Source organism: Schistocerca americana, chromosome 2 (assembly GCF_021461395.2).
Source record: "Schistocerca americana isolate TAMUIC-IGC-003095 chromosome 2, iqSchAmer2.1, whole genome shotgun sequence".
NCBI lineage: Eukaryota > Metazoa > Arthropoda > Insecta > Orthoptera > Acrididae > Schistocerca > Schistocerca americana.
In genome coordinates, this window is record NC_060120.1 from 1,005,939,490 (window position 1) to 1,005,960,559 (window position 21,070).

A 21,070-nucleotide genomic window follows, 5' to 3' on the forward strand; every position below is an offset into this window, starting at 1 on the left:
GACGCTTAAATCTATACTCGATGTTAACAAATTTCTCTTCTTCATAAACGCTCTCCTTGCCATCGCCAGTCTGCATTTTATATCCTCTCTAATTCGATCATCATCAGTTATTTTGCTCCCCAAACAGCAAGACTCATGTACTACTTTTAAGTGTCTCACTTCTTCATCTAAATCTCTCAGCATCACGTGGTGTACTTAGACTACATTCCATTATCCTCGTTTTGCTTTTATTGGTATTCATCTTATACCCTCTTTTCAAGACACCGTCCATTCCGTTCACCAGGTCCTTTGCTGTCTCTGATAGAATTACAATGTCGTCCGCAAACTTAAGTCTTTTTTTAATTACTTCTCCATGGATTTTAATTCCTACTTCAAATTTTTTTCTTTTCTTTCCTTTACTGTTTTCTCAGTGTACAGCATCAGTAACAATGGGGACAGGCTGTACCCCTGTCTCACTTCTTTCTAGACCACTGCATCCCTTTCATGCACCTTGACTCTTATTACTGCCCTCTGGTTTCTGTAAAAATCGTAAATAACCTTTCGCTCCCTGTATTTTATCCCTGCCACCTTCAGAATTTTCAAGAGAGTATTCCAGTCAACATCGTCAAAAGCCTTCTCTAAGTCTACGCATGGTAGAAATGTAGGTTTGCCTTTACTTAATCTAACTTCTAAGACACGTCGTAGGGTCAGTATTGCTTCGCGCGTTCCATCATTTTTACGGAATCCAAACTGATCTTCCCCGAGGTCGGCTTATATCAGTTTTTCCATTCGTCTATGAAGAATTCGTGTTAATATTCTGCAGCCGTGACTTATTAAACTGATAGTTCGGTAATTTTCATATTAAAGTATGAATTATTTTATTCTTCTTGAAGTCTGAGGGTATTTCGCCTGTCTGATATATCTTCCTCACCAGAAGGTAGAGTTCTCTCATGGCTGGCTCTCTCAAGGCTATCAGTAGTTCTAATGGAATGTTGTCTACACCCGGGGCCTTGTATCGGCTTAGGTCTCTCAGAGCTCTGTCAGATTCTTCACGCAGTATCATATCTCCCATTTTACCCTCGTCTACGTCGTCTTCCATTTCCATAATATCGCCCTAACTCCCTTAAATAGACCCTCTATATATCCCTTCCACCTTTCTGCCTTCTTCCTTAGCTTAGGACTGGTTTTCCATCTGAGCTCTTGATATTCATCCAGGTGGTTTTCTTTTCTCCTAAAGCCTCTTTAATTTTCCTGTAGACGGCATCTCTGTTTCCTGTAGTGATATATACTTCTACATCCTTCCATTTGTCCTCTAGCCATCCCTGATTAGCCACTTTGCACTTCCTGTCGATCTCGTTTTCAGACATTTGTACTCCTTTTCGCCTTCTTCATTTACGGAGTTTTCATATTTTCGCCTTTCATCAATTCAGTTCAATATCACTTCTGTTATCCAAGGATACGGAACTGAAAAAGTGTATGTCGGTGTCTAGAGTCGCAGTTTATTTATTTTTCCACCTGGCTACCTGTTTCGGTACACATTACTATCCTCGGAGCATCATCTGGTACGCAGTCGTCACGCTAGTTTCCCGAGCATGTATGCCAATGGCCTGAGGATGGTAGAGTGGACCGAAACCGGTAGCCGCTCCGCAAATAAAATAAACTGTGACTCTGGACACAATTATATAACTTCACCACGAAAAGAAACTCGTGATGTACTGTACCTTTTCACCTATCACTAACATATTAAAACTTGTGCCGGACCTAGACCTGCAGCAGAATTTCCCGTTTATGTCAAGCGGTTGGTTGCCTTCATCCTTTGGCTAGCCTCGCACGAGCACGGGACCAACAAAAACCTCCATACTTCTTACTGTCCACTATTAGAACAGTAATATGTGAAGTAACATATTTTCGAAACTAATTACCCGAAGTAACGGCGTTAACTGCGAGACAGCGATCGATACCTAAATTTTCTCTGCGATGATTCCACTAAGGTACGAAGCAACTTTTATTGTATTAAGTGTTTGGGTTCGTACCCCATACACTTATCCAAGGAAAAAACCATTAATAAGTCTCTCTGCAATATATTACTACCATAATTTTATCTGGATACCCTATGTAATTGTTATGCGTTTAATCGACAGTGTTATCTGCTTTGTCGCTCTGTATTGTTCTCAAAGTTATTTCATATTTTATTAACGATTTTTCATTAATGCAAATGATAAGCATCAATGTAAAGAAAGTGTAGCAAATTTCATTTATTTAATGAATTCCGCTTATTTATGAGGTAGCATAATGAATGGATCAAGTTGAATTCTTGTTGTTTCCGTAATCGATTAATGTATCTGTTAGATCTTCATAATTATTTATGTTCAGTAAATGACGGAAGTTAGGTGAGTGAAAACATGTTCTGAGATGACGGCATTACGTTACATCAACATCTGAATTGTTTAAATGAACATCTACATCTAAATGACTGTTCTATAAATCATGCTTAAGCGCTTGGCAGAGGGTTCATCGCACCATCTTCACACTGTTTCTCTATTATTCCAATCTCGAACAGCGAGCGGAAAAATGAACACCTATATCTTTCAGAGTGAGCTCTGATTTGCCTTATTTTATTATGGTAATCGTTTATTCATATATAGGTCGGCGTCAACGAAATATTTGCACATTCGGAGGAGAAAGTTTGTGACTGAATTTTCGCGATAAGATTCCACCGCAACGAGAAACGCCTTTGTTTCAGTGATGTTCACCCCAAATCCTGTAACACGTCCGTGACACTGTCTCCCCTGTTACTCGATAATACAAAACGCGCTTCCCTTGTTTGAACTTTTTTAATATACTCCTCTAATCCTGTCTGGTAAGGATCCTACACCGCGCTGCAGTACTCCACAAGAGGACGGAAAAGTGTAGTGCCGGCATTTAGTATGATGTTTTATGCGTACCTCCGGATTTAAACGTGTATTTTCGCCAACATATCGAGGGTAAATTGAAGACACCACCAATTATAATTGTGTCGGTATGAAGCGTGTTTGAAATTAGACTCAAGTTTTCTTTAGACCTATCGGCTATAGTATCACCTGAGTTGGGTGAATGTGCGGTGGGGGGGGGGGGGGGGTGGGGGGTAGGGGGGGGGGAGGTGGTGTCGGTGTCGGTAAAAGGATCCAGTTATTATTTTATGCTGGTTGCCAAGAATGATCTCTAACCATACTGACTGACAGGATCTATCTACTTAAATTACCCCACATGATAAACTAATTGTAACAGGCACAAATACGCCACTTCCAACTGTATTTACCCTTTCTTTTCCCAACACCGTTAAGTCCTCCGAAAATATTTCACCTGAGTTTATATCCAGCTTCAGCCAACTTTCGGTGTCTAAAACGATTTGGGCCTCAGTGCTTTCCATTACTACTTGGAGCTCTGGTATTTTTCTGACACAATTACGACAATCTACAGGTGCTATAGTGACTGTTTCTAGATCTATGTTGTTCCTGTGTTTGAATTGCACGCTTTGTGACTGATGCCCTCTTTGTGTTTCTCTGAAACCTTCTAACCTAAAGAACCGCACAGTCCACGCCACATCGTCCCCGCTGCCTGTGAAGCGGACTACTGCGTGTAATGGTCTGATCTATTTAGTCCCACCACCATATGGCGCAAGTCGACGAAGCTACAGTTTCACGGTCGTAAAACAATCTGACCTTCTTATTCAGACCCTCCAGTCGCCTCTGTACCACAGGTTCGCAATCGGTCCTGTCGATATGCTGCAAATGGTAAGCTCTGCTTTTATGTTGCAATCGAAAATGACACTTTTTAACGCTTCAGATAACCACTCGAAACTAGAGAGAAGCTCTTCTGATCCAAAGCAATATATATCACTGCTACCGACGTAAGTCACCACCCGCAGTATGCTGCACGAAGTGCTGTTCATCCGGTACGAATCGTTCTAATCTGGAATGACTCCAGCCAGTATGCATACGCAATGCACACTGGTTTCTTCACCTCTTTGGCAGACATAGCCCCAACAGCATCCATAATGGGCCTAACATTGGATCTCTCATCTGCAAACAGGACAAGTGACTGCATCTAACTGCGGAACATTGTCAGCCACAGGTAACACCTGGAATCTGTTTGTCAGACTAACTAGGGAGGCCTTACGTTCGCCACCCCCGCCCCCCCCCTTCCCCCGCCGAGGCAATTCTTTCGCACCCTGTCACGCACCGAGGTGACCTTCCACGCCACCACGAGTGATGGGTCAACCTCAATGCGAGCGATAGCTAGACTGGTCAGCGTACTTGCTGGGTCGTGCTGGACATCCGTTGGATCCCTAAGGTCGGCCCATTCACTGCGGCCTCAAGTTGTGTAACCGAAGACAACAAAGCCAGGAGCTGACAGCAAAGTATCACCAACTCAGCTCACATGGGATGACATTATCAACTACTTCAAGAAATTTGGACTGACTTAGAAACTAAAGAAACTGTCCGTACCAGAATGATAAGCAAAACAAGACGCATCGTCCTAAAGTCTCCTTGCTCTGTACACCTGGAAAGTTTATGTTTTCACAGCGAGCTGTAACATGGACTGAACACTGCAGAGAAAAGAATGTCACGATGGATAAATGTTGACGACGTGCAAAATGTTTTGTTCAAAGCGTATGTTGCTCGAGAGTAAGAGAGAACAGAAGCTGGCAAATTACGACAACTTGCAATTATTATATATTTATGTTTTGTTGTATGGCATGAATTTATGATTGTGTATGTTCATACTGGCACTGTCAATGCGTAAAGGGAGAGAAAGAGAAGTAACAGAGGTTTTAAGATAGCAGTATATCGAATAAATAGACACGAGAAAAGCTTTATGAATGTTCAAATGGGAAGTAAAGAGTACATTGGAACAGTGTCAGTAGATTATTACCAAGGAGGTACAGAGGACGAACAGAGCTGTATATACGTTTGAAAAGACGTAGTATGAGATATCCATGTACACACACACACACACACACACACACACACACACACACACACACGCACAAGTACGCACTACAAGTATTCCAGTATGATGACGTTAAAACATTTTCCATTAAGACAAAGTATAGTTTTTCAGCACGTCACCATCGTTTCTTCATGAGATTACCTTACCTGGAACCATGTGCAGTTTGTACTTCAAGATAGCCGTAGTTTGCGTTGAGGGATCCTGATTTAGTGTTTTCTTTTTTAAATAAAATAAAAGGAAAGACCTTAGTCAGCAAGGACGTGTTGCAATGGTGAAGTCGTAGTTCAGCTAAATTATTTTGTGGAATGATGACATATACTTCTAACGCAGAGACTTGCAGTGGAATATACTTACTCATTGTACTCAGGGTATGGGATCTGTTCTATTACCGGAACGTATTGCTCTGTGCTTGAATTACCGCTGATGTTGTATGCTCCAGCCACTGCCTGTCAACACAACAGGTACATGAGATTAGTATTGCGAATCTTACAGCAACCTACAAAAATATAGTAGAGTATTCACAGACATGGTTAGAAAATATTTCTTAAAGGATATCATGACACTGTCATCTCATTTGTGAAGAATTTGTACGGAAGTGTTTCAGACGTATGAACTGCTTTCACAGTCTGACAAACCTGTCTTATTTTCGAAATATCTCTTCATAATAAATATTCAAAAATTTGGAATAGTTAAATAATGACAAAACTGCAGGACAATGGTTTTGCTTTTTAGACATTGCTGTTCAATATGTAGAAAAGTTGAAAGTCAACAGTGAAAATAGTAACGTCAAAATTGTAAATAAATATTCAGTGAGAGTGGAGAATTTATGGTTCCCACATAAGAATTTTAAGGGTAATTTGTACACAGCTTTGTAGGATCAACATGTACTTTGCATCCAAAACAGAATAGGAGTTTATAAAATAGTTGTAAGGTGAAAAGAATAATAATTTGTACTTCCAAACACTGTTACATTAAAGTTCATAAATTTACAGTTCTTATCCTCTTCAGATCAAAATTTTAGAGTAGAAGACCATACTTTGCCCTGAAGATGACTGATATGGTCCAAACCACTAATCCTAAAAACAAACGCAGAATGCGATTGTGGACGGAACTATAAGCTATTTTAATAATTGTCATTGTCTAACGAAAAAAGTGTACTTTAAAAATATTACATTAAAGTATATAATCCTGCGAAAAGTGAAATTAAGACAGGAAAGTATCGGAAAATTTGTCTTGAAGTAAAGTAATATATTACGACGGTAGTTAGAGGCGTACATATGGAGACTGAGTAGGGATTAAGGCACCGTGATTTTATGAAATTTTATATATAAAGGAAGCAGCAACTTTCTCCTCCAAGTAATTATTCTGTTATGTAACGGGAGAGGTTTTCCATAGTAGATGTCTTGTCACGTAAAGAGACTTTAGGTAAGCGATAGTGCTTTCTCGAGACGCAACAGACGGAGGGAGAGCGAAGGCGGGGCAGATAAGTTATTTTATTTAGAATACATTGTAGATCAGCAGGCTGTATGTGGTAACTAGGTGACCGTGTAGCCCTGTTAAACACCCGTAAGCTTTTGGCTAAGTTCTCCTTCATCTTATAATTACATACTCTGGCCGCAATCAGTTAACAGGTTCAGTATCAAAGTTATCCATTTGTGTTTCATGTTCTTCATTTGGTTTTCCAACAAACATAAATTACACTTGTTGTCGACACACATTATGTAAACTGAGCTTTGTTCTATGCACTGTGTGCTTTATTCAATAAACTGACTGTGAGCCGTAGTGCACCTTTTCTGGACACCAGCTCCTTGGCACGATACTATCGATTACCCGGGTGCACTAGGATCTTTGTCGCTATTGTGATCTCTTTGTGGCTCAACTCTTTAAGTCAGTCTTGGTGATTATAATGTGACGCCTTGCTTAAGAAGCAAGCTATGTGTGATTTTGGTATTGTCTTAAATATGGCCACGTGTTGATTGTCTCTTAGCTGTTTTATGAGTGTTGTCTTGAATAAATTGTAAATTTTTTGTTTTGGTAGTTGTTGTTTTTAAGGAGTGACATTATAGGGGCCTTGACCTCGCATGCTATGTGTACCCCTCAACCCGATTTCCTCAGCCACAGGCTGCTGCCGAAGGTATTCAGTCGATGACTTGATTGTATTTAATATTTCGTGAACTTGGAGAAACTCGTATAGTTTGCTAAAGGTCACCTTTGCTTGCGTTCGAATGCCGTTGGAGCTGTCACAATATATGTTTAATCTCGTTGCCACGACTCTCGATTTCTGTTCTTCAGTTGCGGCGTTGACGTTAGTTTTCCACACATAACGGAGGATGGCTCTGAGCACTATGGGACTCAACATCTATGGCCATCGGTCCCCTAGAACTTAGAACTACTTAAACTTAACTAACCTAAGGACATCACACAACACCCAGTGATCACGAGGCAGAGAAAATCCCTGACCCCGCCGGGAATCGAACACGGGAACCCGGGTGTGCGAAGCGAGAACGCTACCGCACGACCACGAGCTGCGGACTCATAACGGAGGACTTCGTTTTTCATTACATGTACGAAGCGACATTTTGATGCGCACGGAAATATTGTTTGCAATAACTAGAAACAGTTTTTAAACGAAGATTCATTTACTTGTTGTTTAGCGATAGCTTTAGGCAGTAATCAACGTCGAAGATTTTGTTATTAGGACAGAGAACTGGAATGCCGTCAGGGTCAGAAAAGGTAGGAGAAAGTAGCCGAAAAGAGTAGTGGCACCGGGGAACTCACTGCTTTGTGTTGCCGATAGGTGGTGGATAGACACAGGGACCCATCGGCGGTCTTATCAAAAGTAGCTGACACACCGGTGTAATGTACAACTGAACACTAAACTTCACGAGAGGCAACCCACATGAATAAAAAGAGTATTGTGCTGTCTGCGCTAGAGCAGTAACAGGTGAACGGGTCGGTCAGCAGAGCCCATTGACTCCTAACGTGTATTACTCATTCGAAGTCATCGGAGTACAGATCCATCAGGGACATTTCAACGCTTCTAAAGCTACCATGGTCTAAGAATAACGTCTTTGAGTAGAAATTAAAACGTCTTCGGACTCGGATGAAGGAGCGGGCAGAGTTTCAGGGCACTGTCTTACCCTTGTGTCGGGGAACTGCCCCTGAAAGGCAGAAGATTCAGCAATGGTCAACGGCATGAGGATGCAGAAGGCAATGGACACCAGAGCGTAATAGACACATGATGTGTATACGCATGACATGTAGCATGTAATTGAAAAAGTGCCACGATGATCTCTCCACTGGGAACAGATTTCGAAATAGTCCCTCACTCGGATCTCCGGGAGAGGACTGCCAAGGCGAAGGAACCATGAGAAAAAGATGAAACAACCAACGAAAGGATAACCTTCTACGTGTCGGGGCGTGCAATGTCAGAAGCTTGAACGTGGTAGGGAAGCTAGGAAATCTGAAAAGGGAAATGGTAAGGCTCAACCTGGATACAACAGAGGTCAGCGAAATGAAATGGAAAGAAGAAAAGGATTTCTGGTCCGATGACTATGGGGCAATATCAACAGCAGCAGAAAATGGTGTATCTAATAGTGGTACGAGTCGTTATGAGTGAAAGGTAGGGCAGAGAGTATGTTAATGTGGACAGTTCAGTGATAGGCTTGTTCTTATCAGAATCGACAGCAAACCAACACCGCTGACGATAGTTCAGGTATACATGCCGACGTCGCAAGCTGAAGATGAAGAGACAGAGAAAGTGTATGAGGATATTGAAAGGATAATACAGTACGAAAACTGAGACGAAAATCTAATAGTTATAGGTCACTGGAACGCAGTTGTAGAGGAAGGAGCAGGGGAAACGGCTACAAGAGATTGTGGGTTTACAGTAGGAAAGGAAGAGGAGAAAGACTATTTGTATTCTTCAAAACATTTCAGCTAATATTAGCGAATACTCTGTTCAAGAATCGCAATATGAGGAGATATACATGCAAAAGGGCCGGAAATACAGAAGGTTTCAGTTAGATTACATCATAGTCAGACAGAGATTTTGAAATGAGATAATGGATTGTAAGGCGTACCCAGGAGCAGAGGCTGACTCAAGTCACAATTTAGTAATTTGAAGAGTAGACTGAAGTAAAAAAGTACTAGTGAGGGATAATGAATCCACAAAGAAGTGGAATACGGAAATAGTAAGGAATGAGTGAATATTTGTGAAGTTCTCTGAGGTTGCAGGTATTGCGATAATGAATAGCACCGTAGGCAGATCAGTTCAAGGGGAATGGACATCTCTGAAAAGAGCAATCACAGAAGCTGGAAACGAAAACGGAGGTACTAGGCAGGTAACTGTGAGGAAATCGTTGGTATCAAAAGAAATGCTTCAGCTGAGGGACGAATGAAGGAAGCACAAAAATATTCAGGAAAATTCAGAAATGCAAGTCACTTAGGAATGAAAAAAAAAATACGAAATGCAAGGAAGCTAAGGCGAAATGGCTCCATAAAATATTTGAGGAAATCGGAAAAGAAATGATTGTAGAAAGGACTGGTTCAGCATATAGAAAAGCCGAAAAAACGTCCGGTGAAATTAAAAGCATGGACGGTAGCATTAAGACTGCGGTGGGAATCCCACTGTTAAATGTAGAGGAGAGAGCTGATAGGTGGAAAAAGTAGGCTGAAGGCCTCTGTGAGTGGAGGACTTGTCTCATGAAGTGAGAGAAGAAACAAGAGTCGATAGGGAAGAGATAGGGACTTCAGAATTGGTATCGTAATGTAAAAGATGTTTGGAAGACAAGAGCAAGTAAAGCAGAAGTGGTAGCTAAATTTACATCAGATATTTATAAATAAACTAGCGTTCTACATCTTTATTCTTCATTTCCGCATAATTACAGCCTGCTGCCGCTTGAGGAGTTCGAACAGTAGCGTGTAACTTGCTGGGGTGCAACCTTACAATGACGTTGCGTGAGAAACAGCGTGCTGTAAGCAGATTTCCAATTAGAAGAGTTCGTCCACATATGGAGCGCTCTCTCCTTCGACATGACAACGCCAGGCCACATACAAAGGCTGCGACAGCTGCAACAATCCGACGCTTTGGGTTAACTGTCACCGATCACCCTCCGTACAGCTCCGACATGCCCTCATCTAATTTTCATCTGTTCCCAGAGCTTAAAGAACACCTTCCACTACTTCAATTTGAGGCTGATAATGCGATGCAAGCATAAGTGATACTGTGGATTCGTCAACAAAGTCAGGCATCCAGGAGTGACGGTACGAACAAATTGGTCTCTCGTGTTCGTCGCCATGGTAACTATATTGAGAAATAAATATATAAATAGGAATAATAAGCATGTAGAATGTTAATAACGTTTGTTTTATTAAAAAGCGTTAATAGGTTTCACGTAAAACATTCGGTGACATTAATTTTCAGCACGCTGTTCTATAGTCATTAACGAATTCGTAATAAGTAATCCATCACAATTTTAAATGAATATTGATGTTCCTACCTACAACATTAGAGGAAAGTTACCTTTATTACCCATTATTAGAGGTGTCAGTGGCTCAAAAAGGAGTTCAGTATAGAGCAACAAAAATTTTGGATCATTTCCACAATAACATAAAACGTCTAACAGTTGAGCTAATAAAATACGATTTTTAATGACGTTATTGGAAATCCAGCGACCAGTATTGAAATTCAAGAGAAACAATCAGTCTTGATCGCAAAAAAATATTTTTTAATACTGTATTTTAATGGTTATCTGTTTCAATCTCGACGATCGTTAGACCATTATATGTCTCCCTCGGTTGTATATAGAGAAGCCGAGCGGAGGGAAATTCGATGAGTGAGTCTCTTGATATACATTCGTGCACCGCTTGGTTTGCTAGCGCACCGCCTACGGAGACATGTAAAGGTCTGATGATTAACTTGGAGATTGAAACTGATAACCATTAAAATAAAAAATTTAAAAAAATATTTTGCGATCAAGAGTGATTAATTCTTTTAAAAATAATGTGTTCGGCAATGTTATGACTAATCTCAAATACACATCCTGTAAATTGACTCCTTTCATTTGGATAAAAGAATCATTCAAATGATGTATGGAACATGTAACTAACTAATTAAGTAACTACCTATCTACTTTGCGGATCATAATATATTCAATTGCGAATCTCTGATCATGTAATTACTGACTAATACGTTTTTACATTTTGTGAAGTACAGAGCGTCATATAAATCTACGTTACCATTTTGTTGTTGATTTCTTTTTCTCAAATTTTGACTTAAGATTTTCACAGTTATTATTGAAGAACACTTTAATACATTACAACAACACTTTGATACATTACCTGCAAAACGTTATAAATGAGTAACGTTATACTTCCGCGAGAGACAATGCAAATTATCCCTGCATCTGCGGAAGACTCTCTATGCACAGTGATGTACTGTGTTCGCCGATCAAGAAGGTTAGAATAGTGTCACAAGATAGGCTTGGTTTTACCATATCCCATTACTTATTTTACTGGGCGTCAGGATGGTTCAGAATCTAAGGGCTTTGGGATTGAAGGGGGTGGAAAAATGATTCAGTTTTGCTACCTTTGCTGCTTAGAAGTTCCTGTGTGAAGAGCGTTTGCTGTGTGAAGAGCGGTTCCTCTTTGTGGAATCCGTTTTGTTTGCCAGGAAGAACGTCATCTTACTCCAGATGCGTCACAGTAAAAGGTAACCACCAATGAATCAAGACTTATACTGAAGATTGTATTGTATGGCTTTCAAACTACTCGGGGAATAAAAAAATGTAAACGACGAACGTCAAGGAGTTGTGAAAGGCGTCTCGAGGAAAAAACTGAGCATAGTTACACCTGTTGAGAAACTTCATCCTGCGACCCTAGAGAGGTATGAGGGAAACCCTTGCCAAGATTCTATTCTTGCTGCAGCAAATGCCATCTATTACGTTGAAAACTGTTGCCATTGCGCTTAGCAGCCTATAAAATGTTGTTGTGACTGGTGTAGACGCGTTCGACGCCGTCCAGCGCTCAGAATACTGTCTGGTCCATTGCTGGGGGTTGCGCTTATGGTCCGTCACCGTAACAAAACTAAACTTTATTGCCGTAAGGGTTGCCTGACGGCAGGGAGTCGTAACGGGAGGCGTTGGCCTCTGTTCAGTCTTTGGACGACGTTCCTATCCTCAGTTTGTTCCTCTAGACTATCTCTACAAACCACTGAAGTATGCCGATGTTGGGTTGGTTTCCTATGTACACTACCCAATCTTAGCGTCCCTATAAAATTAAAACTACCCTTTCAGTAAGATATATAATGTATCTATTCTGTTCTGATCTAGAAACCATTATGAAGACTATGACGCAGAGTATTTCTCATTGTGTCACATGTTAGTGTTTCTTCCCACTCCATTCGCGAATCGAATGCTACAAAAGAACTTACATTCCGCTATGCGCTCTGTACATAGTCTGATATAGTTTTTGCGATTCCTAAGATCCGTGGTTGGTTGCGGTTCTACGAACTTGTAAGGAATCCCTTATCTGCACGTAAGAGCGCATTTTATTTCCAGTTTTGTTATTTCACATAATATGTGAAGTGGGTGTATCAACACTGCAGTATGTACGGATCAAGGATTGAGCAGCAAGTTCCCACGCTGGCTAGCAGAGGTGGTTGGCCACCTGATGTTTTCCGAGACAGTGGGATGAGATGCCACAGCGAAAATCACTCGTGACGTCAGCAAAGAGATACGTAGGGAAAGTACATTTTTTTTTTTTAAGAAAACCTCTGTTAAACGTAACATAGATGCCACAATGTGAAAGATACCTCACTACCGCGCTACTGCCCTCTAGACTACGTGAAACGTGGCAACAGGGACTTGAGCACACCATCAGTTGCTTACGTTTTAAGGAGCTTTTGTGCATTCGCAACTCGCTTGACGTAATCGCCTTATGAGCCAAATGCATACGAATTTGATCAACAACGTACGCGGTTCATGTTGTGCACAGTTAGACCTTGACACTCAACTAGAAGTTTACATCAGTGACACCAGATGGTAGCACACTGCGTCAGAATTTCATCCCTGTTCGCTAGACGTAAATACTGCTACATGATAGCGCACTCCTCAGATATGCTAATTTAATCACTATATACAGTAGTTAAATTAGATAGGACGTCAGTATATGTTCAAGTTTTACTCATAGTAAAGTTATTTTGTAGGTTTCTGAATGAGCTATGGTATAGTAAGTTATGCTTTTCATCATACAGTAATCCACTTGAGGCGCTGACAAGGTGAACTCCCATGACACCTCTGCCCCCCCCCCCCCCCCCACCCAGATTTCCAGATTTAGTGGTAAAAGGGTTTAGTGAACAACCCAGTGAATAGCCCCAGAGAAGAGCCCTCCTGAAACTGAACACAGGAACACAGGTCAAATCAAGCATGAAAATAGGAAGAAGGTGTACTGAACTATGAAAAATGAAGAATAATAGGAACAGTGAACAGTCCAACAACGTGTGCAGTATAGAGCAACCTCACAGGCGAGTAGCGTCGTAGTTCAGTGATTATGACGTTGTGACGTTGAACTTCCATGGCTGCAAGCCGAGTTCGAAACTGCATTGACCCATTTTTTTTCACTGTAATGAAATTTGTTTCTGTGCGGTGGTGTAACGTCCGTCTGCAACGGCAGGGTGTAATACATAATGACCGCTGATTCTGCACAACTACTTCATTAGCAGCCGAAATTAAGTGGATTTCAAATGGGAACCGCAAACGATTGATAACAAGGCGACAAGTCAATCGTATCCTCCATCGGGAAACACGTCTGGTGCGTCATACATGGCATTAGTGACAATACGTCTATCCTGTGATACCAATCTGTTACCGTCACACCTGGTAAGTGAGTGAGACATGCCTCCTTGCCCGATTTAGGTGTTCGTATGAATGTGAATGCAATCATTCTCAAGGAAACACTGGAGACAGCCCGCATCTCGTGGTCTTGCGGTAGCGTTCTCGCTTCCCACGCCCGGGTTCCCGGGTTCGATTCCCGGCGGGGTCAGGGATTTTCTCTGCCTCGTGATGGCTGGGTGTTGTGTGATGTCCTTAGGTTAGTTAGGTTTAAGTAGTTCTAGGGGACTGATGACCTAAGATGTTAAGTCCCATAGTGCTCAGAGCCAATTGAACCATTTTTTGAATGATGGAAACATAATTGTTGGTCACAAAAGCTGCAACAAATGAACACAACAGTTTCTCAATCACACAGTTTCTCTGTACTCAGTCAAAATAAATGTTTTTAACGTTTTTGAAGTTGCGTTCCGTTTTGGAAGTTCCGACTCTCGAATTCCTTTGTTGTAACATAGTTCACACCCGCTTATTTGTTGATGTCACAGTGACCACTTACCCACGACAGCACGGCTGTTCACATTCGCTCTATATTGCACTTGTTAAGCTTGGACCTCTCATTATTCCTACGTTGAGTCTATTTTAAATGCTAATAGGAAAGTAAACCTCTGAGGACAGATCGCGAGTCGTGCGTGCCCGTCAAAAACTGAACACTGATCAAGCATGAAAACAGGAATAAATTGTACCAAACAGTCGCCAGAGAACTTACCCGCGAACGACAAAGGTCCGGAGTTCGAGTCTCGGTCCGGCACACAGTTTTAATTTGCCAGGAAGTTTCATATTAGCGTACACTCCACTGAAGAGTGACAATTTCATTCTGGGAACAGAAAATTAGCTCACAAGGGAAAATTAGCCGCAAAAACCGTTCCTTTGATTGAGAGACTGACGAAATCAAATAAGCGTGACCACAAGCGAGCATTTTACAAGAAAAGTCTACAGACGGCACAATTTGCTGTGTGGGTGCGGCGTAAGAATATTTGATTTTCAGCCCCGAAGTATATTCGTGGACTAATATCTCTTAGGGATCGTGTGCATTCGTCTGAAAAAAATGGAAAAACACCAAAACTTTCACTTACACAAAAATGCGAAATTGGGAGTTGCGAAAGCCTACACATTATTTCGCTATTGCCCTAAACTGTAGACCGAGCGAGGTGGCGCAGTGGTTAGACACTGGACTCGCATTCGGGAGGACGACGGTTCAATCCCGCGTCCGGCCATCCTGATTTAGGTTTTCCGTGATTTCCCTATATCGCTCCAGGCAAATGCCGGGATGGGTCTTTTCAAAGGGCACGGTCGACTTCCTTCCCAGTTCTTCCCTAATCCGATGAGACCGATGACCTCACTGTCTGGTCTCCTTCCCCAAAACAACCAACCAACCCTAAACTGTACTTAGTTATGCACAAACCAACAAAATTCCGTAAAAACTATTGTTTGTTTTGTCAGATAAGTTATGCATCTTATTATTATTATTATTATTATTATTATTATCACCATTAATGTTAGTATTATTCGCAGTAGCTGTAGTTGTATAAGATTCGACATAAAAGTTTTCTGGGCGTCATAATGCAAAAACTACTGCTGCTATAGAAAAGCCAACGTTTCGGCCACGATTGCAGACCCAGACCCAGAAGAAGGCCGCTGCAATCGTGGCCGAAACGTTGGCTTTTCTATAGCAGCAGTAGTTTTTACATTATGACGCGGTACCAAACCCAGAAAACTTTTATGTCGACTGACTCTGGCCGCGGAAGCCTACGCAATTATATTGTATAAGATTGTTGATAAGTATAACTGTTATACGCAGATGCTATTAATTTCACACTCTCAAATCTAATAAAAAATGGCTCTGAGCACTATGGGACTTAACATCTGTGGTCATCAGTCCCCTAGAACTTAGAACTACTTAAACCTAACTAACCTAAGGACATCACACACATCCATGCCCGAGGCAGGATTCGAACCTGCGACCGTAGCAGTTGCGCGGTTCCGGACTGAGCGCCTAGAACCGCTAGACCACCGCGGCCGGCTCTCAAATCTATCTGAATCTAAAAATTTGTCAACACCAGGAACGCATACTCATGAGCCGTCACTGACACTGATTGTGATTATTAAGAAACGTTTGCTAACAAAAGTTGTCTTTCGTCACTCAGGCATTAGGAGGAGGGTACGAGCCATAAATACTATCTTTAAGTTATTTTCCAATGCCAGAAAACGCTAATATTAATAGAGAAACTAATAACTTCGGCACAACCGAAGATGTACGATCTTATACGAACTACACAGACTGTACGCTCAAGCTATGCACTGGGCGCCATAGTCGTGACCCGTCAATACGATGCCATTTGATCTTTTCATGCGGTAGACCATGGTTTCGTTCCGTTAATAGTTAGTTTATGATCAGTGTGAACAAGTTCATTTTACGGTGTTTGTTAAACAAACGCGCCGGAACGTCATCAAGTGTTATAACTATTTTCACAAAAAATAAACTTCTTCTCGCTTTATTACGTAAAACATTGACAGTAGTGTCGCACTTTCAGAATCCAACGGCACTGCTACGGCTTTACAAGGAGACATAAAACTTCGAAGAGCGTTTCCACATTGCAGGTAGGAAAAATTCGTAATCGGTGGCTGCCTAAGTCAGTTGAAGGACGTACTGGCTTAATAATCGCAAAACTCGCTTGGGAAAGCTTAGGCAGTTATACTGCACGCCACTTATGCCACCGTCTACGGATTCACCGGCTAAAAAATGATTTTTTGGAGGTTTGGTACGAATTGGGGGGGGGGGGGGGGTTGCAAAATTTGTAAATTGACTTTCATTATTTAGCTGAAATCCGTCCTCAAGCTTACTTTTGGACTTAGCAAAATCTCTTTAGTGAATATTGTCCATACTTGAAGAAGGACTGAAAGAGTGCGGAATGAAAATAAACACAAAGAAAACTAAGATGATGAGATTATGTGGCAAAGAAGATATGAAAATGAAACCGAATGAAAGTGAAAGTGAACAGGTTGCACAGTTTAGATATTTGGAGAGCATGATGACATCCGGGCGAGTGGAAAATTGCAGTGGTAAAGCAAACTTTCTAATGAAAGCAAAGCTCATTATGCAGCAAACTAGCGTTGGATTCCGAAGGTCCGTAAGGGTACTCACAGATTAGGCAGTTGTCTGCAAGAAGGCAGAAACAAAAGAGCACTGTGATGTCCTTCAGACGATTGACAATTGTGCAGTTGACCCTGAACGTAAATATATGTAACAAATGGCTCTGAGCACTATAGGACTTAACATCTGAGGTCATCAGTCCCCTAGAACTTAGAACTACTTAAACCTAACTAACCTAAGGACATCACACACATCCATGCCCGAGGCAGGATTCGAACCTGCGACCGTAGCAGTCGCGCGGTTCCGGACTGCGCGCCTAGAACCGCTAGACCACCGCGCCCGTCTATATGTAACACGTTGCGCTTACATGGTAGAAGAAATTCACTACTGTACAACTACAGCGGTGATAACATACTACCAAAAACATTGTCTACCGTAAGATATCAAGGAGTAACCATCTTGAGACACATTAAGTAGAACGACCACATAAAACAAATGGTAGGAAAATCAGGTGCTGGACTGTGATTCATAGGAAAAAATCTTAAGAAAGTGTAACTAATCCATGGAAGAACGACAATATGCTGCAGAATTTTGGAACATGTATTGTGTTCGAACATTAAGAATTACCACGAAGAGAACGGTCCATTGACAAACACTCAACACGGATTTAGAAAACATCGTTCTTGTGAAACACAACTAGCTCTTCACTCGCACCATGTATTAGTGCTGTTGACAAGGGATTTCAAATTGTTTCCGTATTTCTAGATTTTCAGAAGACTTTTGACACTGTATCTCACAAGCGGCTTGTAGTCAAATTGCTTGCTAATGGAATATCGTCTCAGTTGTGTGACCGGAAATGTTGAGTAAATTAAAGGTGATTTATGGCATTCCCCAAGCTATTTACATTGGCCCTCTGTTGTTCATAACTGTATAAACGATGTAGGTGACAATGCAAGGAGACGTCTTAGGTTGTTTGCAAATGGTGCTGTTTTGTATCGCCTAGTAAATTCATCAGAAGCTCAAAACAAATTACGAAACAGTTTAGAAACTGTAGCTGTATGGTCTGAAAACTGACAGTTGAACCTAAAAATTAAAAGTTTGAGGTCAGCCACATGAGCGCTAAAAGGTGTTCTTTAAACTTCTGTTACATGATAAATGAGTTAAATCTAACGGCTGTAAGTGCAAGCCGTAAGAGCAACTAAATACCTAGGAATTGGAAGGAACACGTAGAAAACGTTGTGGGGAAGGCGAACTAAATACTGCATTTCATTGGCAAAGCACTTAGAAGAGGCAACAGACCTGCTAAAGAGACTGCCTGCACTACACTTGTCCGTCCTCATTTGGAGTACTACCGCGCTATATGGGATCATAATCAGATAGGATTAACGCAGTACATAGAGAAAGTTCAAAGAAGAGCAGCACTTTCATATTATCGAGATATAGGGGAGAGAGTATCACTGACATGATACAGGATTTGGGGTGGACATCTTTAAAAGAAAGGCGTTCTTCGTTGCGGCGGAATCTTCTCACGAAATTTGAATTTCCAACTTTCTCCTCCTAATACGTAAATATTTTGCTGACATCGACCTACAGAGGGAGAAACGTAATCATAATAAAAAAATCGGAGATCAGAGCTTGCACGGAAAGATATAAGTGCCCCTTCTTTCCGCGAACTGTTCGAGTCTGGGATAATAGAGAGATATTGTGAAAGTGGTTCGATGAACCCTCTGCCAGGCACTTAAATGCGATGTGCAGAGTATCCATGTAGATGTAGATGTGTATGTAACTCTTCGCACTACATAGAATGGCAGGTAACTTTTTGTCAGACATACGCCAAACCCAAACTCTTCAAATGTTCATATGTGTGTGAATTCCTAAGGGACCAGACATCTGAGGTCATCGGTCCCTATGCTTACATACTACTTAATGTAACTTAAACTAACGACAACACACACACCCATGACCGACGGACGACTCGAACCTCCGGCGGGAGGAGCCGCGCAGACCGTGACATGGAGCCTCAAACCGCGCGGTTACACTACGCGGCAAAACTCTTCCATCGGATTAACACACAGTACAGCGTGAAAAATGACACCAAACTATTCATTTTCAATCACAGTCCAGTGGCGTGACTATTTAGACCAATCCAAACGTCGCTTAGCACTGACTCTAGACATGTGTTGCTTTCATGGAACTGCTCGACTATTGTAACCCACTATCCTTTTCTCCTTGCGCACAGTGTTTCTGCTAGCTGACTTGCTCGCAGGACTTTGAAACTAGTGAATGACCCCTTCCGCTGATTTGATGCGATATTTTTTAAAGCCCTCTCTAATGCACCCTCTCTAATGCTCGACGGTTCCTACCGGTCAGTAGACGACGATTACCGCCTGATCTTCGTTTAGCTACAGCTTCACTTTCGCATTTCCGTTGCAAAATCACACCACTAACAGTCACCTTGGGCAGCTTCAGAAGGATTGGCATATTACTAATAGATTTGTGGCTCAGGTGACACACAATCCCTAGCCTACGTTCAGTCACTGAGGTCTCCTGACTTGACCCAATCTGCTAACAATATTTGCCGTCTCTTCTTACATCAGTGGGTCCGCCTCTTGTGATGTAAAGTGGCAAGTTACATAGGGGCTTCCAGATACTTGAGTTCAGACGGTGTTCTTTCACTACTTCCCGTTTGTATTAATAGATATTGGTATACCTGAGTGCTGTTTTAGTATGGGTTACGTGAGGTTACTATACGGAATCTCCTTTCTAGACTCTATTTTCCCAGCGTCAAAGAAATGAAGCAAAGTCTGCCACATGCTTTATCGACAACTGTGTCTCATGTGATCATTCATTTTTGTATCCAAAGAAAATGTCCCCTGCAATATGTAGGCCAGCAGTCCCGCTAGTCTCGCGTTTTGATCTGGTACACTTAAGACAATCACGTGACACGTCAGAGATGAGTGACATACCACAACCTGCAGGTCGGAGGTGCAGTGGGCAGCCGTCAGCACGGCTGTGGTTGTGATGATGCTGCCGCCGCAGTTGTGGTAGAGGCGTTCGCCCAGCAGTAGCTGCAGCGACACGATGAATGGAGCCTCCCCTGAAATTTATAAGAATTTTTAATTCTCATTGTTTACAGAAGCAAGTAGTTACAGTGTCATTTAGAGGTGCTGCCCAAATTTGGAGGCTACAGCAGGAACGTACCCGTCATGGACGTGTTGACTGGCTGGTGTTTATGACTTTACCGTCTTAAATAAGGAAATGGGATGCCATTAATTTTTAACCATTTTAGGCAGCCAACTACTGAACTGGGAAACATGTACGAAGCTCTCCTTTTCCGACGGTGATCATCGCGCCTGTTGTATCCCATTGCCTGACAAAGAAAGTGAAGCACCCAGACGACATGGTCGGTTGTCAGTGTAGCTTAGTACACGAACACACCATCGGCGGCTATGGAAATTGTGACAGCTACAATTCTACGTGACAAGTCGAGCAGCCGCCAGATTACATTAGTGTTGTTTTTACTTAATGTTGTTACCAGGCCTGGTAAAGTATATAAGAGGTACGAGTATAGTCAGACGTTGGGTGATCACTGGGAAGTACATAGAGATGCCACATACTCGTGTGAAACAGTGTTGGCCAGTTTCTGAAAGAGTCTGAAAGGGATTTCATTGTGTGTATTCATTTTGCCAGCCAACGGTGCTACTGCAGTGGTAACACCGTTTCCTGTCAGATTACCGAAGTTAAGTGGTGTCGGGCTTGGCTAGCACTTGGATGGGACCCCATCCAGGTCTGCCGAGTGCTGTTGGCAAGCGGGGGTGCACTCAGCCCTTGTGATGCCAGCTGAGGAGCTACTTGATTGAGAAGTAGTAGCACTGGTTACTAAAACTGAAAACGACCACACGCCTCTCTGTATCCGTATACTGTGACACCTCAAGCTGAGGATGTCACGGCCTCCAGTCTGTACCGTTGGGCCTTCATGGCCTGTTTGCACCTTTTTTTCCATCCTGGTCGTATTATGCAGTATTCAGATTTGTGAGGCAACTGTCAAAATCGCTGCTGTGGTGGCCCTCTATAGCGCAAACAGGGCCTCTGATTGGTCAGTAGTTACGTCATACTGTCG

The 21,070-nt window shown here is 42.0% G+C and overlaps 1 protein-coding gene across 1 annotated transcript in view; it reads right to left on the bottom strand.

Annotated features, from left to right (window-relative positions):
- The window catches only part of LOC124594610 (chymotrypsin-like elastase family member 1), a 38,296-nt gene extending 18,138 nt beyond the window's left edge, over positions 1-20,158 (bottom strand). Inside the window, exons 1-3 of the mRNA XM_047132983.1 lie at positions 20,152-20,158; positions 19,917-20,047; positions 5,326-5,417 (exon numbers count right to left, since the gene is read on the bottom strand). Of these exons, the coding sequence (XP_046988939.1) occupies positions 5,326-5,417; positions 19,917-20,047; positions 20,152-20,158 (230 nt within the window). The remainder of the gene's footprint in view (positions 1-5,325; positions 5,418-19,916; positions 20,048-20,151) is intronic.
- Positions 20,159-21,070: the final 912 nt, after the last annotated feature.